This window comes from Carya illinoinensis, chromosome 10 (genome assembly GCF_018687715.1).
Source record: "Carya illinoinensis cultivar Pawnee chromosome 10, C.illinoinensisPawnee_v1, whole genome shotgun sequence".
NCBI classification, from domain to species: Eukaryota; Viridiplantae; Streptophyta; class Magnoliopsida; order Fagales; family Juglandaceae; genus Carya; species Carya illinoinensis.
The window spans coordinates 12515002-12541016 of NC_056761.1; the positions used below are offsets into that span (position 1 = coordinate 12515002).

General features: G+C 36.4%; 1 protein-coding gene across 2 annotated transcripts in view; it reads left to right on the top strand.

The window, feature by feature from the left end:
* The first annotated feature begins 3513 nt into the window (after positions 1–3513).
* LOC122279680 (tobamovirus multiplication protein 1-like) overlaps positions 3514–26015 on the top strand; it is a 34069-nt gene continuing 11567 nt past the window's right edge. Inside the window, exons 1-11 of one of the 2 annotated variants that reach the window (XM_043090454.1) lie at positions 3514–3889; positions 5988–6038; positions 6887–6920; positions 8476–8562; positions 8649–8700; positions 16016–16193; positions 16341–16436; positions 24283–24343; positions 25142–25206; positions 25379–25453; positions 25554–25629. In XM_043090454.1, the coding sequence (XP_042946388.1) occupies positions 3785–3889; positions 5988–6038; positions 6887–6920; positions 8476–8562; positions 8649–8700; positions 16016–16193; positions 16341–16436; positions 24283–24343; positions 25142–25206; positions 25379–25453; positions 25554–25629 (880 nt within the window). In that variant the 5' untranslated portion in view covers positions 3514–3784. Of the gene's footprint in view, positions 3890–5354; positions 5507–5987; positions 6039–6886; positions 6921–8475; positions 8563–8648; positions 8701–16015; positions 16194–16340; positions 16437–24282; positions 24344–25141; positions 25207–25378; positions 25454–25553; positions 25630–26015 lie in introns of those variants that run through there. The other variant, XM_043090455.1, reaches the window with a different exon arrangement.

Below are 26015 nucleotides of genomic sequence, written 5' to 3' on the forward strand. Positions count from 1 at the left end.
CAGGGTTATCCTGCCATAGAGTATGTGCCAAATTTCTTATGTCCCCCACTCCACTTTATTATCACCACAGTCGAGAGGGATAGACAAAGAAAATGAACCTAAAGAAGAAACTAATCCAACCAAGAAAATTGAACAGCATGCCTAAATCACAATAGAACACCAAAATTATCAAAATAATCCAACCAACAAAACTGAACATCATGCCAAAATCATATTAGAACAACAAAAATACCTCACTAATCCATGTCCCAACCAACAAAATTGAATAGCATGCCTAAATCACAGCAAAAGACCAAAAATATCAAAATAATCCAACCAACAAAATTGATTATCATGCCAAAATCATAGTAGAACAGCAAAAGTACCTCACTAATCCAACCAATAAAACTAAACAATATGCCTAAATCACAGTAGAACACCAAAATTACCAAAATAATCTGAAAAAAAAAAAAACTAATCATCATGCCAAAATCATAATAGAACAACAAAAATAACAAGATTTTAGGTTTAAAGAAGATGAAAGGATGTTCAAAATAGATATATTGCAGCACAACAAGTCAAATAAGAAACTAATGGAAAAAAAAAAAATTGATCCAATCATGTCTAAATCATAGCTAAACAACATGTCTAAATTGTTAAGTAAAATGAAATATCACAACATGTATATATGATAGCACAACAAATAAAATAACTAAATAATCCAACCAACAAAGAATAGGTTATGCTATTTAGGATGGGGGGCTTACAAAAATAATGAAGGTTTGAGGCTGAACTAGCATAGATAAGTCATATCATAACAATGACAATAACAAACTTTTAGATTTAAACAAGATGGAGGGATGTTCAACATAGATATATCATAGTACAATAGGTCAAAAAAGAAATTAATCCAACAAAAAAAAACTTAATGACATGTCAAAATCACAAATGAAGAACATGTATAAATTGTTAAGCAAGATGAAATATCACAACTGAACAGCATGCTTAAATCATAACAGACTAATAAAAATAGGGCATAAGCATATAAACAGTCAGATATAATAAAAATTTAGGAAAGAGGCTAAGAATGGTTTATTTTATTTTATTATTATTTATTAAATTCAGGCATAGGTAAACACATAATACAAGCTCAAATGGCTGCAAAACGGTTGCGTTTGTGAAACTTTCACAAGAAAGTGATCATTTGGGTTAACCTGCCATATTGAGCGAGCCTTATTCAAAGCATTTGTGATTTTACATATTTATCATATTCATCATCACATCCTAATTACATTACACATACAGCCCCAACATAGCCTCTACATATCAACAATTAAAACTGCAAAGAGCAAAGCTTTGACTAAACAACAAAGCAAATAACGAACGAACAACAAGACTCGCTCACAAATGTTGATTTTTAATTGCTCACAAATGTTCGCTCACAATAGAACAAAACATTCATGAACATATTATAATTGCAACAATGGAAACCAAATATCATAGCAACAATGGGGGCCAAATATCACAACAATTGTGGAAGCCAACTATCACAACAACATGAGAGCAAAATCAAGTGTCAGCTTGCCCAAATCTGTGGAAGCCAGTAATCACACAAAAATTTAGAAATTGTTTCCTAAATCGATTTTTAACTATGAGTTTATAAAAACTTATCAATTTGATAGTGAAAATTGGCACAAAATCATGTTAAATTTGTAACAAAATCAAATGGCAAAGTCACTAATTTTAAAAAGCATATAATCATTAAATTTGTAATAAAGCCACGACAAGGTCAATGATAGTGAAACAAAGTATAGAATCATGTTAAATTTGTAATAAAATCAAATGACAAGCTATAGATTGAATAAAATACATTCAAATTACACAAAGCACAAATCAAACAAGCAATAAAATCAAATGACAAGGTAACTAACAGTGAAACAAAGCACAGAATCATGTTGAATTTGTAATGGACTCAAATGGCAAACTATAGATTGAATAAACTACTCACAAATTACACAAATCACAAATCAAACAAGCAGTAGAATCAAATGGCATGGTCATTGATTTTACAAATTTCTTTCCTAGACCCGTATAAAAATCATCGTTGTAGAAACCCTAGAGAAGCATAGACGGAAACCATTTTGCGATTTCGGCTAGGGTTTTCTAGATCTAGCTCAAGATTAAACAATGGAGTTATAGAGACCAAAATGATAAAGTTATAGACAGATCCGAAAGTGCATTTCTCTCAAAGCTGACGATATGAGAGACAAAGATTGTGTGTGTGTGAGTTTGTGAGAATCAAATGGCACAAACTTACTAATTGCGTTTTGTTGGATGGACTGCAGTTGAAGGATGAGCGTGAGAGAGAGCAGATAGCAATTAGGGTTTGAGAGAGAGTGAACGCAGGAGGGGAATAGAGAGAGGGACAACCAAAAATAATAAAAGATACATTTGGAGATGTAAAGTGGTTTACCAAAGATGGGGAACCACTATAGCACGTGTAAATAATAATTCTAATTTAGGGAACTAAATGGGAGGAGAAAATGTAAGTTTTTGCCAAAATTCATCCCAAAATTTGAAAAAAATGAAAGTATAAGGAGTCGATGCCATTGCTCTTAGTTTGGCAACTCTTATCAAAGTTGCCCACTCTTCAAATAGGTGGTCAAGATCAGTTCATTGGTAGAGCCTTTTTTTCCCTCTCTATTGTATGTTATGCAATAGTTTGTGGGGGTCTCTAAGTGCCATGTACTTAGTTAATTATCCTCAAGTCTAAACTCCTTTGAATAGACACACACGCCACACACACATACTTGTGTGTGTGTATATATATATATATATATATATATAAAATGCAAGCAAGACTTTTTAAGTGATTAAGCAGTAAATTAAATTTTGAGTTTGAGATTGTTGAAAATGAATCTTTAAGAAGATTTGAATCCCTAGAGTTACCCAAAATTGAAGATATTAACGAGGCAAGTCTCAAAATCCGATAATGATTGATTATTTAATTAATTTTAGTGTAACAAATTAAAACTAGTAGAATATATATATATATATATATAATATGTAGGATATTCTTATTTCATTCTTATCCATTACAACGAGAGGTAGTATATTTTTATCAAACTTTTTAAAATTTGTTTAAAAATAATTAGATATAATAAGAAAAATATCACGTAAAAAGAAAATAAAAATATATTAAAAAAAATGATAATATGACTATTAAATATGTTTATCAAATGTGTCCACTCATATTTATTTATTTATTTATTTTATAATTTTTTTAATAGTTAAAGAAGTCACTTTTACTAAATTTATATTTTAAATTTTTTTAATGGTTAGGTATTTTAATATTGTCCATGTATTAAATGTGTAATATATATATATATATACATATATAAAGGAAAATATAGTAAAGTCCAAAAAGAGAGAATCTCCCCAAGTTTTTCACGATGGAGGGCCACCCGCGTGTCAGTATCAGACAATATACCGTATATTTTTTTTCTCCAATCGTATTCCCCATTTCTCCCTAAATTACTTCTCTGACCTCTGGCATTTTCTGTTGCTTTCCACAAATACCACAAACTTATATCCAAATTTCAAGATTTTCTTCTTCTGTGTTTTGGAACTTTGGGAAATCCTAGAATAGGAAGCAAAAAAAATCAGCCGAACTGGTCTGCCATGAAAGTTACCTCGGAAAGACTTGGATTTGCGACCGTACAATTCACTGTTTAGATCGAAAAGCATTGCCAGTAGACACTCCCTTCATTCCCATTCAGAGAAAGTCACCAACATAGAAAGAGAGATGTTTGAATTGAGAGAAGGGTCTTGCCTTCCACGGGTCTTGGTTTGCTTAAATGTGTTTGTTGCTCTAGTGGATGCCATTATTGCTGTTCTTGCATTTTATCAGGTTTGTTATGTTTTTATATATTTATTTATTTGGGTTTTTGTGTTTTGTTCTTGCGTTTACGAATTTGACTGCTTTGTGTGTTCTTTGCTTCTTGTATAAGATGAGAATGTAGATTGGAAATGTGTTCAGTAGTGGGATTCTGATTAATGGTGTTGGTTTTACATTGTGGGTTTGAAAGGTTTATGGTGTTGAAGGGTGGTATGTGACGAAAGGAATTGGGGTTTTTTCACTAGTACGTAAATTGGATATTGAAAAGGCCTATGATCATGTGTTTATAGTGTTGGGAAGAAATGGTATGATTGCATCTCTTCTGTGCGCTTTTCAGAATTGGTGAATGGCACTCTCATGGGTTTCTTGACTTGTACGTGAAGATTATTTCAAGGGGACCCTATATCCGCTTTGCTTTGAGTGATTATTATGGATTCCTTGAGCAGGATGATATCTATTACGGTATGAAGGGGATTCTTAATGGGTGCAAGGAATGGTATCAGGCTCAATATCTCTTATTTACTGTTCGTAGACGATACCTGGGTATTCTGTCAGTCTAGCGGAGATCATCTCTGTTACTTTTTTTGCTTATCCCTTTGCTTTGAAGTCTCCGGTTTGAAGAATAAAATGGATAAGTCGGAATTGTTTCCAATTGGGGAGAATGTAGCTAGCGTGGTGAAATTTTTGGTGTAGGATCTCTACCTTACCCATGACTTACCTTGGTCTTCCCTCTAGAGCGCTGATTGACAGGATGTAAGTGATTGTATTTTTTAAGGCTGGTAGATACATATTGATTAAGTGCACAACATCCAACCTACCAACCTATTATATGTTTCTTTTCCCTCTACTTATGGGTGTTGCCAACTGACTGGAGAAGTTGCAGCGAGATTTCTCATGGGAGGAATGGGAGGGAGCCCAATCCTCATCTTGTATATTGGACCAAGTTATGCCCACGTATTAAAGCAGGTGGAATCGGAATTAGAAATCTAGCTCTCTTTGATCAATCTCTTTTGGGGATTTTGTCTGTAAATGCTTATGTGGCAAGAATTACCAACTATCATCTGAATCTCTTTTGGTTGTGCGTTGATTTTGTTAGAGAGGTTAATGATTGGGTGGTTGATCTCTTCTCGTTGTTCTTTGATTGGTTGTATTTGAAGCAGGTGGGATATAACAGTGATGATTAAATGATTTGGGGCCTATCCTGGAAAGAAGTGTTCAATGTAATGTCATTTCACAATGTGTTGTGTGCCCGTGTTTGGGACCTGAAAACTTATTTGGAGGAACAAGGGCCCCTAGAGTGAACTTCACTTGTACTGTGACTTCAGGAAAATGTGAGTAAGGGGGGTATCGTTGATTCATTGTGGTTAACTTGTGCTGCATGTGCAAGAAGAACGAGGAGTTCTGGGAATCACCTTCTATTGCATTGTGAAGTCCCTGATGTCTTATGAAATATGGCTTTTGGCCTATTTGAGAATGATTGGGTTTTGCCTGCTCGAGTGTTGAATTGTTGGAGAGAACAATTTGCTAGCCATCAATGCACTTTATTTTGGAGGATGATCTTCCTTTTGCTTATTGTGTGGTATTTGGCTAGAAAGAAATGAGTGGAACTTTGAAGGGTGTGAAAAGAAGGTGATGGAGCTCAAGTCATCTTTCCTTAATACACTCAATGGTCCAAAACAGTGTAGTTTTTCTGTTTCTTCTTTTCAAGATTTGCTAACACTTGTCCTTTTCCTAGTTAGGAAGATCTCTTGTATACCTTCTATATATTGGGATAAGTCCCTTTTTTAACTCAGTAAATTTAAAAAAAAAAATCATTTATAGCTTAGGTTTGAGGCTTAGGTACAATGATGATGTCAGTTTCCTATCTTATAATGCTGGAAGTTTTAGTTTTAGGTTTACCCCCATATGTCACCCATTGCTTGTTTGATTCTTCACATTTATGCATCACAATTCATTGGTCTGTACACTGCTGATGTCTACAAAGTGAGAGCGATAGTTATAATTAAATTTGAATATTTTGAAATATTATGTGAGAAGTATGAAGATGTTATGTTAATCCCACATATAATGTGATTTTCTGACTATTATTTTTTGCCTCGCTGTGCTCCAGCTAATGAGGATTCATTCAAGGAATTCACAAGTTGTCTGGACTCGCCAAAAAGTGAGTGATATGCTGCGTACGATCATACCACATACCTCCAATTTTCTGTGTTAATACATGTGTACATCTCTAAATCAATAATTAATAGGCTAGGTAGATTAATCTATAGGAGTTGTAATAAATGCACATCAAGGATTCATTCTTAAGGGCACACTTAAGGTATGGGCTACCACCCAATGATCCCTACAGGATATGAGCCCGTGTACGAGTGATTTTCAAGTGCAATGTCTGTTAACTAAGTTTTATTCTTGTTATGTATAAAAAAAAGCTAAGTTTAATTCTTGTGGATCAATTGGTTGAACTGGTGGTTAGGGGACTGCAGCCTCGATCCTTCTGGTCCAGTAATTTGATTACTTTCCTGTCTGAATTGGAAGAGTTTTGGGAAGTTTATCTGTGCTGACTAGGTTGGGACTAAATAAAGTTGTTAAATGCATGATTTTTTAAGTTGTTAAATGCATGATTTTTTATTAAAAGATAAAGGTTAATAATTGAAGCACCTATCGATTTAGGTTGTGCATAAATCTCTCATTGGGTATCATTGTAGAGATGAATAGATGTGCAGAAGATGAATGATGGAAAGGTAAATTCAAGTGGTGCTGTCAACAAACGCTGCTTTATTTTGAGTGGAATCATTGGTTTATGATGCATGTGTTGGGTTGTTACTTCACTCTTTGACTCACAAAAGCACACGTGTATTTACATGTGTATATGTAAAAATCTGTATACCTGCAAATATATACTTATAAAAAAAAAAAAAAGTGTATACCTGCAAATATAACTAGTTGTATGTTGAATTCCAATTTTAAGTAAATTGGCATATACTGATACTTATGAATGTCAAACTGCAGGTGTGTCACCTAATGATTGGGTCATCTAGCATGGGTAAGCAATTGTATTTTTATCAATCTATCCCCTTTTCCTCTGTGTATTCTATTCTTGTTATGTTTGCAATGTTTTACCGTGGCCATTTTGGTGATTATATAATGTATGATTGCCTTTGTATTTGATGCATGAGTTGAGTCTTTTGCAATCTTATTCTAAGCCATTTTCTTTTTTGTTTTTAAAGTTTTTTTAATTATCGCTTTGTACATGAAATAATCTCACGACTTCTTTTTATCTATTGCATAATATATATAATGCTTGACAAGTTTGGGCTGGTAAAGATACATTGAATTCCTCCACTAATCAGTATGATCACTTGTTTACAACTAATTTTGGAGTGGGCTTAACATTAGTTTTTGTAATAGCTGAACCTAAGGTCAGTTTCACACTCAAACGTCTTAAAAAGGCTATCATTATTAACTGAGCAATTCTCTTTTAGTTTTATGGTTTTTAATAAATAATACCGATAAAATGGTTTTTAAATAATTTGGCTAGTCCATGACCTGAACTTTCTAATCTTCAGTTTAGCTAGAGTACTGCTGGCAATCATTTAAACAACAATCCAGAGGCACCACTTGTATACTGGGTCTTGTAGAAATGTAACATGAAGGGCAATGCTTCTTCCATGCCTACATGAATTTGCTTGATCTAGGTGAGAGCCAGCTTCTTGTTTCTGGCTCTGGAAGTTGAAATTATTAGTTAAATATAGGTTTCAACTCCATAAATACTGTTCTATTTGCTATTCTAAGGACTTTGGATACCATTTTATATCTGTGCAATATTGAGATTATGCATGCCTTGGGCCTCTTCATACTGATTTTGCAGAAAGTATTTCTAATTTCTTGTACCAAATAACTGATATGCATATTATTTCTGGTATCTTGAACATGAAAATATGTTTCATCTTGACTTCATGAAGCATCTCCTTACTAGGTGCTTTATTATTAATCTCTTACCTTTTCAAGTACACAGGCATGCAGATTATCCAATTTTCTCCTACATTGTTTTCTGTCCACATATTATCACTCTTTTTCTTCTTTCTTATACCCTGGCACTTCCCACTTCTTTTCAAAGGTTTGACATATACTTATGCTTCTGATATTGCATTTTGGAGCAAAGACTTCAATTCTGATTGTTTTTGTTATTCCTGTTTAAACCTACTTTTCTCTCTGTATGTGTATCTATATCCATTTATCTATATATTTGGTTTTTGAGGGTGACAAGTGATAATATTAATCTAGAAACTCCTGTCTCTGGACTTAGCCACATGTGATTTAGTTGAATTTCAAATTCAGCTTGTTTCTTCGTGTATCTTATCAGTTTCAGTTTAGATCCTTGTATAATTTTGTATAGCTTTAGGTTTACTTTACCACAACTAAGAGATGAAAGTCTTTCATGCATGCTTATTTTCTTATTCTTTCTGTTATTTTTGTCATTTGCTTCAAAGATATGCCTGGTATTATTTGGTAATAGCTTGTGGGTATGTAGCCTCTTCGCATTAGTTTGTGATACAAATCTTTCATTCAAACTGAAGTTCAAATTTTCACTGTTGCAGGTAACTTCATTTATTTTGTATTAGCTCTTGTTGCTGCTTGTAAGGATTGGCCATGTTGGTCTAACTCTTGTGGTTTTATCCTCATGGGTAGGCCTTTAGTCTTAATTACATACTAGATATCCATTTTAAGAAATCAGTTAATGAATTTGAATTTTGTGAATTTTTCTTTGCAGCTTTGCCAAGAATCCTGTTTTTTGCTGTGTTTCTTCTTCTTTTATCATTCTGGTATGTTTCTTTGTTTCATTGTGATATTATCCCAATTTTATCTGCTATGCTTCTCTTTTAATGTTAGCATGGATTTCATTACTTTTCCTTTGAATCTTTTTTCATTAATAATAGTGGAATTTCTGTTGAAGAGTAGAAGGGGATTCTAACCCAACACTTTCGATGAAACAATCCAATAAACTCACAATTATGGTAGTGTCTTATATGATTTTGTGTAGAATCTATAGACATTAAGCACAAGCAAAATATGTAGATACACCCCTGAAAGTTTTCAAGGGAACAGTACTAAGATGTAGGAATAATAAGACCTACTCTTTCTTTTGGGTTGGAAGATTACTCACACTTGCAGGAAGAGCAATTCTTGTTAAACATGACTATTTTTTATAAGGATACCACCTTTATTGAAAAAGCACTGGGTGCACTACCCAAGTATACTAGAGGTATACAAAGGGGAACACCTAGTTTAATTTCTCTTAATCATGAATGCAATAGCCAATTATGTGAATGTAGAAAATGTCAAGGTTGGTCTGAATACCCCTTTCCATTTGTTTCTTTCATTTATATAGAATAGAGTTACAATAGAGAGCCAGCATTTTCAGCGGTTGATTGCTGTTGTTTACATTTTACCCATTAAGTATCTACACGTTAAGTCCATTTATAGCCATCTATTTCTCTGCTATACTATCTAGAAATAGAAAGGGCCTAAAATTATCTCTGTAACATCCCTCCTCAAATTGATGTTGGTGGATCAAGAAGCATAAATTTGTCAACCAAGAACTGATGCCGGTGCCAAGAAAGAGTTTTAGTGAATATGTCTGCAGTTTGACGTTCAGTGGAAATGTGAGGGAGAGTAATCATATGTTTGTCAAAGGATTCACGTATAGAATGACAATCGACTTCGATATGTTTCATATGCTCATGGAAGACAGGATTAGCGGCGATCTGAATAGCACTGGTATTATTAGTATGAAGAGGAGTGGGATGTAGCTGAGGAAAACCAAATTCACTCAATAACCCACGAAGCCATGTGATCTCAGAGTATGTGGAAGACATAGCACGATACTCAGACTCAGTAAAGGACTTGGAAACTCTATCTTGCTTCTTACTCTTCCAAGAAATGAGTGCATTGCCTAAGAAGATGCACCAACCAGTAATAGAGCGGTGGGTATCTGCACATCCGGCCCAATCAGCATAACTATACCCCACCAACTGTAAGGAAGATTCATTAGGAAAGAACAACCCGCGTGTAGAGGTGCCCTTCAGATATTGGATAATGTGACGGGCAGCGACTAAATGAAGATGTCAGGGAGCCTGCATAAATTGACTAACTTGCTGCACAACAAAAATAATGTCAGGACGAGTAATCGTCAGGTTGTTCAAACTCCCAACAAGCTGCCGATACAAGGATGGATCTGATAGGAGCTCCCCTTCTTCCTAACAAAGCTTAAGATTTCTCTCCAAGGGAGTAAAAACAGAGTTACCCGATTGGAGACCACCCAATGAAATAACGTATTGCGTGTATTTGTGCTGGTGTAACAATGTACTAGTTGGAGTAAGTTGCACCTCAAGGCCAAAAAAGTACTGCAAGAGACCAAGATCTTTCATGTGAAAATGGGTATTGAGATGCTGTTATAATTGCTTAATTAACTCAGTATTAGAACCAGTAATCACAATGTCATCGACATATACAAGAAGCAATACGATTCCTGCAGAAATCTTGTGAAGAAAAAGAGAGGAATCAAACTGACTTTGAGTAAAATGAAAAGCAAGCAGGCTAGAGTGAAATTTGTCAAACCATGCACGCGGAGCCTGTTTTAGTTCATACAAGGATCGGCATAGCCGACAAACCTCTGAGGAAGGTGTAGCAAACATGCCGGGAGGTCGGGACATATAGATTTCTTTCTACAAAATCCTCATGTTGGAAAGCATTCTTCACATCCATCTATCGAAGAGACCATCCTTGCGAAGCAGCAAGTGCCAAGATAGTCCGCACAGTAGTCATTTTTGCAACAGGTGCAAATGTCTCTTCATAATCAATACCATACTCCTATCGGTTCCCAAGAACCACAAGATGGGCCATATATCTGTCCAGTGAGCCATCGACTCGAAATTTGATTGAGTACACCCATTTACAACCAATAGGTTTGACATTAGAGGGACAAATTACAAGATCCCAAGTGTGATTGTCTTGAAGAGCTTGGATTTCCTCTTTCATGGCCTGTTGCCAACACGCTTGGGTGGATGCCTGGGTATAAGAGTGAGGAACAGAAATACTGTCGAGAGTGGCAGTGAGCGAGGTGTGAGGAAAACCATACCTATTTGGTGGATGTGTAACCTGGGTGGAGTGCTGAGGAATAGGAGCCACAGAATCAAATGATGGATTAGTGTTTGGAAGGGGCGTTGAAAAAGAGGAAATACGTCGATGATACACCATACCTTGTTGAAATCGCTTAATAGAAGAAGACATATCATCAAAAGCGGGAAAAAGAGTAATAGGAGGATTAGAAATAACCTGAGATTGAAAGAAATATTGATTTTCGAAGAAAATTACATTCCATGAGATCCGGGATTTATTTGCATGAGCATCATAACAAACAAATCCTTTCTGAGTAGGACTATATCCCATAAAGGTACACATGACAGACTGTGCAACAAGCTTGTGACGCTCAACAAGTGGTAGATGAACAAAACGAACACACCCAAAAATAATAAAGGATTCATACTTAGGAGAGATGCCAAATAATCGAAAATAGGGAGAATCATAATCTAGAGTGGTAGTAGGCAAACGATTGATCAAATAGATAGCAGTAGATAAAACTTCTACCCAGAACTTCGAAGTTACAGAAGAATCAATCAACAAAGTATGGACGACATCTAAGAGATGATGATTCTTACGCCCGACGACTCCATTTTGTTGAGTAGTATAAGGACAAGAATGTTGGGAAATGATCCCCTTTTGCTGGAGAAAGGTTTGAAAAGAATGAGACATGTACTCCCCCCTGAGTCGGAGCGTAATGTTTTGATACAAGTACTGAACTGTGTCTCAACAAGCGCAACAAACTTTTGAAAGACAAAAAACACGTTAGCTTTAGAATGGAGAAAATATATTCAGTGAATCGACTATAATCATCGATAAATGTCACAAAATAATGATACTGACCATGAGAAATAATAGGACTTACACCCCAAACATCAATATGTACAATCTCAAAATAGTTAGAAGCATGACTACCATGCGAAGGAAAATGTAAAGTTTTACTTTCTCCAAGACAACAAGTAGCACAATCAAAAGATATAGGAGAAGAAGAAAAGGAATCGTTATTGCCCAAAGAACCATGTTTCATAAGATGAGTCAAGACAACAAAATTAGGATGATCTAATTTCTTATGCCAGACTTCATGAGTATTGGTAGTAGTCATATAAGCAAGAGAAACAACATTAGAAATAAAAAACTGTAGGGGAAATAAATGTCCTACTTTAGGGCCCTTCGCGATCACCGTCCTCGACACCTGATCCTGCACAAGGCAACCACCACGAGAAAAATGAATATCACAATTATTATCTACCAATTGTCCAACAGAAATCAAATTGGTAGATAATCCAGGAGAGACAAAAACATCGCGAAATGAAGAGCCCAAATTACTAACAGTAGTAATAGGAAGAGTACTACCATCAGCGATCTGAATATTTTGTGTGCCTCGATACTTACGAACATCATGTAGACCGTCATATTACCAGTCATATGATTAGAAGCGTCCGAATCAACAATCCAAGAAGTTGTGTTAGTACCCATACCTTGCAGGCCTAGGGCTGTAAAAGCAAACACTATCATTTGTTGGACCATTGCTGGTGTGAGAACAGATGAATCAGAGCTTATAGTAGGTGGCGCAGAAGAAGAAGAGGAGGACTGAATAGCAGCCTTAAAAGCTTGGGATTGGCGATTCTGAGGCCGTACTCGACAGTCTTTGACGATATGGCCCTCTTTCTTGCAGTAGTTACAAACTTTCTTAGGATAGCTGCGAGCAATATGACCATATTCCTTGCAATTGAAACATTGCAACTTGTTCCTCCCTCTCCCTTGTGCTGCATAGGCTACATTCACAGTCTCAGAAAAAACATTTTAGAAGTCATACTCCTCTGAGTGGATAACCGATATTCTTCACGCAATAAATCTCCCAAACAAATATCCAAAGAAGGAACTGGATTACAGTTCAATAAACGAACTCGAACGGGCTCAAATTCAGGTTGAAGCTTCATTAAAAATTGATCGCGTTGACTCTCAGCATGAACTGCTTGAAGAGCCGCAAGTGCTGCAGGGGAAACCTTAGCATGAACAATGGCAGAATACTCGCTCCAAATGTTAATAAAACCAGAATAAAATTGTGCGATAGGTAAATTGCGTTGACTATAATTACTAATTCCCAACTCTAATTGGAACTTTCGAGCACTATGATCTTGGTGGTAAATATGGTGAAGATAATCCCACATGGCCTGAGCTGTAGTAAAACATGAAGATTGGTTACAAGGTGAGACTCAATCGTCCCCAATAGCCAAGAGATCACCTTAGCATCCTTGACCTCCCATTGAGCAAATTCTTTTTCATCAGTGGGGACCTTAGCAGAATTATCAATATGATTTGATAATTCTTTTTCTTTCAAAAACATCTTAAACTGAAATTCCCATGTAGGAAAATTCTTTCTAGTAAAGCTAACAATAGTATTTTCAATAGACATGATGAAAGACACTTTAAAGAAATATGCTCAAGTAGTCAACCAAATAAACGGCAAGCCTAACTCAAATTAGGTCCAAAATAAGCCCAAACTGATAATAGATGGCCCAAGTTTTAAACAGGCAGCCATGGTTTACTATTGTTTTAAAATAGAAGCCCAGCACAAAGGAAGCCCAAATTCACGGTAACGAGAAATACCTGCAAAGTTCCTACAAGGAAGCCCAAAGTCAGGGTAAAAGGCCTAGCAAAATAAACCCAGCAGACGTGTGATGAGTTCCTTGCAACACTGGGATTACTCGCAGCTTTGACTGGACACCGAGAATCACCAACATGAAAAACTGTTCAGGAAGAACTCCACAGAAGGTGATGATAAGCACTCAGCCACCCACAGACGGCTTCGATAGCCACTCACTCCTCCACAGAAGCTGCTGACAAACACCCAACAAGCCACACGCACGTTTACAAGCTACGGAAAACTTAGCCACACGCACGTTTACAACCAAGAAGGTGCCGATAATCACTCAGCCACCCACAGAAAGCTCCGATAGCCACTCACTCCTCCGAAGCTGCCGACAGACACTCACTAGGCCACACGCATGCTTACAACCATGAGAAATGGCAAACCCACACGCTGGAAGCATTGATAACAACCTAGAATCTGCTGAGAATCACCCAGCCACCACAAAAAAAATTCCCCTCAACAGAGATGAGTATCCCGCAATAGAGAGAGATGATGCCCACAAAAAACAAGAAAGAAAGTTTCTCCAAAGAAAACAAAAACAAAACAGAGATGTAAATTGCACTCAGTGATTAAGACCAAACGACAGAATCAGAAGAGGGGCTCGATACCATGACAAGGTTGGTTCGAATACCTCTTTCCATTTGTTTCTTTCATTTATATAGAATAGAGTTACAACAGAGAGCTGACATTTTCAGCATGATTTCAGCGGTTGATTGCTGCTGTTTACACTGTACACATTAACTACACGTTAAGTTCATTTACAGCCACCTATTTCTCTGCTATACTATCTAGAAATAGAAAGGCCTAAAATTATCTCTGTAACAGAAAATACAACCTTTCGTCCCAAAGGATTCCATAAAGGAAGGGGGATTGGCAGCAACTTAAGTTGCTTTTTGTTGCTCAAATTTTGGGTGGCAACTCTAGGCTACTAATCCCGTCGAATCCATTTATGGTGGAATAAGGCACATGTAAGAATAGCTTTCTTGGTTTGGACAGCTGCTTATGGAAGATCGTCATTACGGATAATTTAACAAAGAGGAGGAACATACTGATCAAAAAAGGAAGAGGAAATTATTGTGATGGGTTCGTGATGCATGGGTAGGAGTGGGGAAACTATAGATAATTTCTTATTGCATTGTCAAGTGTTCTTTGGAATGATATTCTTGGTCTGTTCAATTTAGATTGGATCATGCTTAGTAGTGTGGTGGATCTTCTGGCACATAGGAAGGGAGGTAGCTCTTATAAGAAGAATTGACTGAGCATGAGGATAAGGAGAAGATGGTGGCAGCCCTTAAGGATTTTTTTTTTTCAAAAACCTTGTATCATTGGATGATTGCTCATTTGGTTTTTTATCTCTAATTTTATCTCAGGACTTCCTTACCCATTTTTTTTTCTTTGTCTTTATGTGTGTTTCTCATGTATTGTTTTTTTTTAATTTTTTTTGTAAGTATGTGTTCCTCATGTTTACGCCCTATTTAATCAGGCAAAACTTGTTATCATTAAGTTTATTTGTAAAAAAACTGGCATAGATTTTAATGGGCTAAATGTCCATGAATTTCTTGTTTCGGTTGTAAATCCTAGTTATGTATTACTCATGTATACGTCTTGTGTGCTTAGGCTATGCCTATTATATTATGAATAAAACTTCTTGACTACCTATAAAAAAAAATGGCATAGAGTTTAAAAGAACCGTTCAAAGGCAAGTTTTGTGCGAGGAAACATTGTCTAATACTGTGGTCAGAATCCCTAAATGTTGGTTATCAGATGTATTAATATTTAATGGATACTGAAATGAAAAGCTCTTTTACAGGGCAGTCATTTTCTTAATTTCTTCACATTGTGGTTGAGGTTCTGCTGGTTGGAGCCCTCTGCACAAATGTTCTGTTTATTTTCAAACTTCTTACTTTGCGTTTTCTATACAATGCACAAAGTTCTGCTTAAAATGCCATGAGAGTAATGCTAAATAATTACATAGTTGTTTATCTATCCCATATAGCTTTGATAAGCAAGTGATATCTGTTGTCTACCACTACCATATGCTATTTGATTAATTTTAGAACTCTTGAAGTCCGTCCTTAAATATATAACAAACTGACGTTTGGGTAAAGCTGTTCTGGATCAAGTTTGGTAATATGATGTCAGTTTTAAAATTTCCGTTGACGGTATTTTCAATGAGTAAATTTAAATAGAGATCTGGAAGTGCAGTTGTTTTTTAGTGGGTGTAATCTATTAAATTAGCTATATCCGAACATTATCATTACATTTGATAGATGTAAAATTTTCTTTCAGACTAGTGCTTCCGATGAGCAATATTCTATATTTCTTCGGCGGATTTTTTTTTATAGGGTTGACCTTTGCCATCAGGCAAATGATGAGGACGAGGAATATGAAGAAAGTAGTTCTCAGGAGGCTTTATTGGATAAGAACTTAAACAAATCAAGCCCATCACGAATGGATGGTCATAGAAAGTGTTTTCCCCTTCGCTGTCTCCATGTTGGAAGCCACCAAAAGATTGTGATAGCGGTATGCCAAATAGTGAAAAATCTCTTGTTTAGTATCTGCATTTGCTTCTTAAGATAGACTATTGCTGTATTGTCCATATTTTATTGTTATGTACTCATCGGAAAGAATGACTTTATTCGAATCTGTCATTAACTCCTTATTTACCAGGTTATTGTGCTAGTTTTTGGTGTAATGATGGCTTGTGCTCTGATAATCTGGATGGGGATGGGAAAAAATCCTATCAACTCTGCAGTTGTGGCTCGGGTATGGACACAGTAATTAAAGTTCTGCTTTTCCGCTACGATGTCGTTATAGATCGCTTTCTAATTTTTTTTTTAAAGAGTATCCATTCAACATTGAATTTCAGTTATCATTGCCATTGCAACATGTTTCAAAGCATCTTATTGCTTTATATATTTTGAAATCCAATATACTGCATAGATATTAATTTTGTTTCTTCTAGGCTGCTGGAAAGATTTCTAGTGACCTAGTTGGGTCTCATAGCTCCTGTGTATATAAATATATATATATTTTATAATTAGTAAGAGAAATTTTATTCCAAGTAAATAGGCATAGCCCAAGTATACAGGATGTATACAAATGAGAAACACCTACTTACAAGCTAAAACAGAATATAACTAAAACAAAACATTACAATCATTCCCATTCCTTACAAGATTCTTCACCCAAAAGTTTAAAGTACTAAGTATGAACTCCCTAAGTTCCCCTATAGAACGTTCACAATTATCAAACCTTTCTAACCATAAACACCAAAGTAAGCACATGGGGATCATCTTCATCACAGCAATGTTATTACTTCTTCCCACAATACCTGGCCAGCATGCAAAGAAATCCACCACATGCGTAGGCATCACCCAGAAAATGCTAAGCTTTACAAAAATCTCATTCCACAATGATGTCACCACCTCACAATGAAGAAAAATATGATCAATAGATTCACTATCCTTCTTACACATAAAACACCATTCAGCCACCTGTAAACCTCTCTTCCTCAAGTTGTCAATGGTTAGTATTTTCCCAAGAGACACCAACCAGCAGAAGAAAGCCACCTTACTAGGCACCTTGGCTTTCCAAATACTTTTCCACAGATAATCTTTGACCCCATGACTGGTTAGCCAACTTAGCCTTGTAAAAAGAACTCAGTGAAAATCTGGAATTAACTGTATGCGCCCACAACAAACTGTCCTTCCTGTTTTGATCAAGTTTCATCTCATATAATCTTCCTGATAATTCTGAAACTTCACATACTTCCCAATCCTGCACATCTCTAGTAAATTCCACATTCCAGCAAATCATATTGTTAGAAAAATGATAGGAATCAGCCATAGCAGCCCCTTTATCTCTAGCAATCTTGAAGAGATTAGGGAAATCAACCTTAAGAGGTGAATCCGGACACCAAGTGTCATGCCATAAATAGATATTTGCCCCATCCCCCACCTTGAATTTAGTATTCTTGACAAAGTCCCCCCCCAAACACATATCCCAACCAAATAGACTTCCACAAACTCACCCCAAACATCCCTTTTACTTCATTTGTACACCAAGTCCCCCACATATTCCCATGTTTAACATACACAATATTTCTCCAAAATGCATAACTCTCATTAAGGTACCTCCAAAGCCATTTCCCAAGGAGAGTCTTAATGAAAAATCTTGAGTTTCGCACACCCAACCCGCCACAGGAAATTGGAAAACAAACCTTATTCCAACTCACCAAATGAAACTTTCTTTCCTTCCCATTACCATCCCACAGGAAATTCCTATAAATCCTCTCAATTCTTTTAGCAACCCCAACTGGTGAAGGAAAGAGACAGAGGAAATAAGTGGGAAGGTGAGTCAACGTGCTCTTAATCAGGGTAACTCTTCCACCTTTAGACAAATATAGTTTTTCCAGCCAGCTAACCTCCTCCTAGTCTTCTCAATCACCCCATCCCAAATATAGACTGATTTGTGAGGAGTACCCAATGGTAGTCCAAGGTATCTCATAGGTAACGAAGCTACCTTACAACCCAAAATATTGGCCAGATCCGGAATATTTCTGACCGTCCCCACTGGAACAATTTCAGACTTTGACAGATTAATTCTTAATCCAGAAACAGCTTTGAAACATAACAGTGGGCTCTCAAACATGAAGGTGATCCCGATTGTTATCACATAGAATCAAAGTATCATCTGCAGAAAGCAAATGTGATACTGAAATACTATCCCAACTCTCATTACCCACAACAAAACCCGACAGAAATCTTCCTTCAACAGCCGCTTCAAGCATACGACTTAGTGCATCCATCACTAACACAAAAAGAAAAGGAGATAAGGGGTTTCCTTGTCTCAAACCCCGAGATCTGTTAAAAAAGCCAACTGGATTGCCATTGTAACTGGTCCGGTTCGGTCCAGTTTTGCAAAAATTTTGGGACCGAACCAGTATACATCGGTTTTGAATTTCAAGAACCAATCTCCGATCGGTTACCCTCATAAAGCGATACTTCCAGTTTTACCTATTACTTGATTCGGATCAGTTTAATCAAGTGCTAATGTAATTATATATAAAAATTATATATATTTAAAATTCAAATTTTGTGTTATAAATTATAATATATAATTATATATCATATATAAAAATTTCATGTACATATATAAAATATTTTATATAATATTAAAAATTAATTTATATATATATCTAATAAACTGGTCCGGTGCCGGAAAGCCAAGAACCGAAACTGGACCGGATTTAGCCGGTTTTTAAAATGTAGGAACCGGTCCCAGGTCGGACCGGTTCAAACCCAGGGCAACCAGTCTAGTTCGGGCCGGTTCTCCAGTTTTTTGGTTCAAACTTTCACCCCTAGTAATATCGAAAATCTAGCCGTCAAAATACAATGTTTAATCCATGAACACCACTTCTCGCAAAAACCAAACCTCCCGAGAATGGAAAGAAGAAATTCCCAATCGTCATGATTAAAAGTCTTTTCCATGTCCAATTTAATTAAAACTCCAAATTCACCCATTCTTAATCTGCTATCCAAGCATTCATTTGCAATTAGAACCGAATCAAGAATTTGTCTTCTCCTCACAAATGCATTATGAGACTTTGATATAATCTTGTCCATAACCACACTAATACTATTGGCTAACACCTTGGTAATGATTTTATACACTATTTACCAAGCTAATGGGGCGAAAATCCCTCATCTCCGTTGGACCTGCCTTTTTCGGAATGAAAGCAATGAAAGTAGTATTGATACTTTTCTCAAATTTCAGGAACGTGTGAATTCACCAAAAGCTTTCATAATGTTGTCCTTCACGATGTCCCAACAAGCTTGGGAAAAAGCCATGGAGAAATCATCCAGGCCAGGAGCCTTGTCCTTAGTCATGCCTCTTACCACATCAAGAACTTATTTTTCCTCGAAAGTTCTCTCCAGCCAATCTGCACTCAATTTATCAATGGGCTCATACCATAGTTTTAAATTCCGTTCCGTTTCGGCCAGAATTTTCCGTTCTGGTGTAGTATCCGGTACACTAAACCTCATTACTCCATTTCACTTCAAATTTCTGGCTATTCCGGTTTGTTTCGGCCACTCCGGTCAAATTCCAGCCATTTCGGCAGGAATTGGCATTCCGGACCCTATTCTGTTTCTGACTATTTTTCTAATTTTCTTGTACTTGGATGACATTTTTGTAAATTTTAAATTCAGATAATATTTAATTAGTTCTAAAATATAAAATGTATTTATATAATATTAATTTTTTTGTAACTTTAAATATGTCCCCTCATTCTCTCTCATTTTTTATTTTATTTTTAATATCATTATTTTTAATAATTTCTCTATTCTTTTATTTTTTTTCTTTGTTTCTGTCTCTCAACTCAAATTTGTGATTTTTTAAACTTATATTCATTTTATAAATTTTCAATTCTTCTATATATATACATATATACATGATACATACTTACATATATATATGTATTTATTCTATTATTTGGTAGTTTATATATACATATAATTATTTATATATAACATATAATTAATCCTAAAACGGTATCCGAAATGGTATCAGTACCAGTACTAAAATATTTCATTCCAGTGCCTTAACTAAAACAACTATCAGAACGGTATTCAAAACTTTGGCTCAAACACCAGTCCATCTAGCTTTGTTCTCCATGATTTTTCTTCCCTAAAAAGCTTCTCATAATAACTCACAATGCGATCTTCAATCTCCCCAATATCAGAAAGAATATTCTCACCATCTTGAAGAGCTTCAATAGCATTGTGTCTACGATGAGAGTTTGCCATTTTATGGTAGAATTTCGTACAATTATCGCCTTCCTTCAACTAAAGGATCTGGGATTTTTGCCTCCACGAAATTTCCTCCTTAAGAGAGAGCTTATCAATTTCTGCATTCACCTCTTTTTTCTTCTCCTTCATAAGAAAGACCTCCCGCAATTTCCTTATCTTCCAGATTTTGCAGCTGCTCCATAAGCTGTTTTCTTTTATTTACTACATTACCAAAAGACTCCACATTCCAGCACTTCCAAGTCTTGTTTTAGCGCTTTGAGTTTCCCCACCAGAACAAAACTTGGAATAATAGAAAAATTATAAGAGGCCCACCGCCTCCTAACCCTTTCAACAAGGCCCTCATCCTTCAACCACATATTTTCAAATTTAAAATATCTTCTCCCACTTACAATGCCCCCACAATCCAATAAGACAGGATAGTGATCAGAAACAATTTTCTACAACCTATTCTGCCTCACATCCGGAAATAAGGCTTCCCAAGAAGTTGAAGTCAATAATCTATCCAACCGGGACCATGCTCTCCCATTTGACCATGTGAATTCTCCTCCTGCCTTGGGTAAATCAATCAACTGTAGCTCGGAAATAAGATCTGAAAATTCGGTCATAGCATAGCTTTAGTAATCTGAGAATCCCCTCCACGCTCACAAGGGAACTGAGTAACATTGAAATCCGCAGCAAAGCACCAAGGGAGATCCCACCAATTGCAAAGTTCCCGCCATTTCATCCCACAAAATACTCCTTTTAGAGTCCAAGTTAGGCCCCTATATTCCAGCAAATGCCCATTCGATTCCATCATCCACATTCTTAAAATGACATGCCACTAAATAATTTACCACATAGTGGTCTACTAATTCCATAGCCCTCCTATCCTACATAACAATGATACCTCTCGAGGCTCCATTAGAGACTAACTCGACCCAACCCACCCAACAATTGCTCCATTGGCTATTAACCACTGAATGATTAACTTTCTTCAATTTAGTTTCTTTAAAACAAATAATTTCTGCCTTCCACTGAGGAACCATATTTTCACCCGGAGGCATTTCCTATATTCATTAAGCCCCCGGACATTCCAAGAAAAGATTTTGGGCTTCATTTGGAGCCATTGGCAGCCCTCTCCTTGCCTTTATTACTAAAGGCATTCCCTTCCCTGGTGTTATAGTTGATGGTACACTCCAACCTTTTCAACTCCCTCTCTTGTTTGGAAGCTGATTTGGCCAGTGCAGGTTGATCAGCCTCAATGGCGATAAGTAGAGCTCTAAACTGTTCCTCAAAGCCCTCACAAGAAATCCCCACACAATTCCTGATTTCTTCCACCTTCCTCAACACCCAGTCAAAAGATTTATTAGGCCAATCTAAGCTAGGATTAATAGAACACAGAGGAACAGTATCAAGATCTTCATCTTCATCTGAAACAATCAGCCCTTCTAATTCATCAGAAATAGGGCCTTCACCTCCAAGAATCACCAACTGTAAATCAGAGAAATTGAATTGAGTAAAAGGAACCTCAGAAACAGACTTCTCGACTCCCATCAAACCCTCGCAGCAAACATCTTCTTCCACACCCTTATTCTTGTCAATCGAATAAGAATTCGATCCCATAGTGCTCCCTGAAGAATCTCCAGTTTCTGTCATATCCTTTTGAGTTACAAGCTCTTCCTCAATCGCCATGTTGTGTTTGGACCTAGCAGAATCACAATACTACAGGATGGGAGTCAGTTTGAGGAGTCGCCTGTGACAAATCTACTGTCATATTGCTACCGGGAGGATTGCCTTCGACCATTGACCTCTTCTGCATAGAAAGAGCCTTCGTAGGTGCCGCCATATGAATGGCCTGTTTCTTAGATGTAGACGCTATTTGAGATAGCCCTTTCGCCAAATTAACCGTATCGAAACTCATTGCCGGAGTCCCCCTAGAAGCTTTGCCCATCGCCATCAACTCTCTTTGTGAAGACGGACCAGTTGTTGGAGCTGCCGTAGAAGTGGGCTGGAAGTTCACCCTTCTCGGGCTTGTTTCACTCTGAAGCCCACCTCTGTTTTGATCTTTTCGAAGAACAGGCCTCTTTAGTGGGCCTCTGTCAGGCCCATCTCCTTTATTGTTATTAGAACCTTAGGCCTAACCCATCCCCCCTTCTGCTCGACTGATGCTTCATTATTGTCTTTAGAAATAAATCCTGAAATTTGGCCCAGTCCATCATCAGCTATCTTCATCAATGAGTCTAGCCTCTCCTTCCACCCCTGGAGCTATGCCTGAACGTGCCATAGTGACCCTTTGACTTCACCTAGTTTCTGCAACTTCTGAGAATGCCAACCATCGACCCCATCAACAGGAAGCTTCCTATTGATCAAATCCATCAGTCTTTCCTGCTTATAACTTGCAGTCTCACTGCCTTGCAAGGCCTGGTATGAACTTTTCCAGATGCTTTGCTAGAACCAGGACTATCATTCACTGGTGCCATCAAAGCTGTCAGCTAAGGGGCTTTGTGGGAAGAGGAAGCCCCTCTGTGAGGGTTAACCTTTCTCAACTCTTTTCCTTTGAAAGCCTTATTATCAGTGCCATTGAAGAAGACATCTCTGTTTTCAGAGACAGAAACAGAAGAACTTGAGTCGACAAGTTCTCTCACTTCCCTCACAAAACCTTCTCAACCACTACCATTTCATCCTTTAGGAATAACAATGATACCCTTTCCTTTGCCCGTGCTAAGCTCAGCCAGTTTCACATACATACCATACATGTTTTGACTGAGTTGGAACAGGAAAACTCTGTTTCCCTCCCTTCTAGTCTGATAAAGAGCCCTATTACTCGAGAACTTCAAGCAATCCTCAACTGCCTTGGCCAACCAAACCACCCCATCTCTACTGATGTGTAGAGCCTTTGTGAACTTTCTACATTTCTCAACTATGCAAAAACCATTCCCCCGCTTCTTCTGACCACGAACAACTTAGCTTCAATCCAAACACTACACTCCATCAACCCCTTATGCCAAAAACTTAAAAGAAAAGAGCAAAAACTAAAACTAAAAGAAGAATTGATCCAAAATGCAAAAACGAAAAGGAATCCAAATGAAAAGATAAAAACAAATAAGAAGAGAGATTAAAGGATTATCCTTGGCGAGAAACGCCGGGAATGGGAAGACGAAAGTCATAGAACACAGAGAGAGAGAGAACAGAGAGAGAGAGAGAAAGTTGTTGAACAATGGGAGGAACACAAAAAAATTATCCTGTGTATATATGCAGTAAATTAGTTGGGGTTACAGTCTTTTGTTGATTGCTTTAGAACGATCAGAATTTGTGAAGAGGAGATATTGAAGTAGGGCACAGTAGAAGGCTAATCTCACACATTGTTTATTAAGGGATAACTAACTTTTTGAAGATATAGCTATTAGAATATTGAATAACTTGTCTGTTAAAATACCTCAGGTAACTTTTTATATTAAAGACATGTTCTCAACTATAGTAAGTCACTTTTGTCTTGTGTTCTTGGGCTATGCCTATTTCTATCAATAAAACTTGCTTATTGATTAAAAATTTAGGCACGATTGTCTGGTAATAAAACAATAGATTCCCCTTGACTAGTTTTTGGTGCTTCAAAGAAATGGTTGTGCAGCCATAGTTGTTCCATATTATATCTTAATCATATGTCGTCAGTGTTATTAATTGCTTAAAAATATTGATGTAATTCTTTTGTTATAGTAAAAAGCATATAATGAGTGTTCCAAATTGGTATCGAAGCATTCTGACTTTTGCTTATAAGTAACAATTAGTGAAGCTGTGGTGCAATGATTCTGCTCATCATGCAGGTGTATGTAGACTTCTTCGCCATTGCAATACTTATATTAGGAGGGGCATTGGCATATTATGGTGAGCAATTACATTTCATTTGTCAGCTTCTCTTGCAATATCTTTATCTGACATATTGCCTGTTGCTTTCTTTGATGTAATGCCTTAGTGCTCCCATCCTGTTAGTAGAATGGCATCAGATCGATGATGGGATACTTTTTATATTTCGTAATTCTTTTAGTAGGTAATTTTATATCTTCGCTTTTCCCCTTCATTTATCTTGTATAAGTCCCATCTACTTGGGTTATGCTCTTTGGTTTTCTAATAGGATCTTAGTAATGAAAATATAAGTGCGACCGCATAATGCTTATAGAATACTTTGATAACGTTAGTTTTCCACTTTTCCTGGGTATGATGCAGTCATCAATCATGAAAGATATTGCTTTTTATGAGAGAATATTTTCAGCAGAGGAGTTTGGTCAATTCAAATGGTTGAAATGATATATTGTGGATGGATTAGTGGTAATTCAAAATAGTAATTTTTTTCCTTTCTCTAAAGATCATCCCAAAGGATATCTGTCGCTATAAATTCAGATCATTATGGCAATTTATAAATTGACTGGATTATGACAAGATAAAATAAACCATGATTTTCCACTTCAGTGTACATAAAAGAACTAGTTTGCAGTATGTAAGAATTTAGTGGATTAATTTTTCAAGACTTAGTTATAAGTGACAATATGGCTAATACATCTTGATGGTAAAGGTTCTGTTAAAATAAAGAAAAAAACTCTTTTTAATGTCTTCTTGTTTTTATTTTCTTATTCTTTTTCCTCCATTGTTGCTAATGTTAACTTTTGTGCTATGAGTTCCATTCAGGACTTGTATTATGCTTAAAAATGAGCAAAGTAAGATCTGAGCAAGCTTCATCTGAAAAGTGGAAGGTATCAAATCCATTGTTATTTTATTATCTTCTTTGTTACTTATTTTGTGCAGTGACATACCCAGTATTGGATATAATTCATATGGTGGCTCCCTTATAAAATTACCCAGTATTGTATATGTATATGCTCATTTGCCTTTTTATTTTATTTATCTAGTTTCTTCTCCTGGCAGTTTGCAGGTTTAGCTGTTGTCTCTGTGCTCTGTTTCACCTCAAGTTCTTTTGTAGCTCTTTTGACTGATATTCCGGTATGGACTTGAATGTTGTTCATAAATTATCTATGTATTAAATAATTTCCAACTCAACATTATAGCTTTTTCTTAATTCATTATTTCAATATGCTTGCAGATGTTATATCACTGGCCTCAACATCGCTCAAATGTCGTTTGTGCATCTCTTTTACTGCTTGTGTATTATTTTATCGGTATGTGGTTACTATTTTCCATTTCAGGTTCTCAGATTGGCTGCAAATGATGAGGGGGCATTTTTCACATTTGCTTCATTTACAACTATTTCTTCTGTTCACATTTTTGCTAATGCCCATCTCTTCATATCTTATCCTGCTTTTTCCTTTATTTCTTTTCCTGCTGGGACTCCCTTAATTATTCTACCTGCAATTATTCTGGCTGATCAAATGGTTTTTCACTATGCTTTTCCCATGCTTAACTGTTACTACATATGGCAATTGAGTGTTTTCTGAAATTTAATTTGTTGGCAGATCTGCGCAGGTGTTCTTATATCTGCTGAGGGATGATTATGGGTGTATTAGTCAACTTATCAATTTTTAGAGTGGTCAAGAATCAATCATAT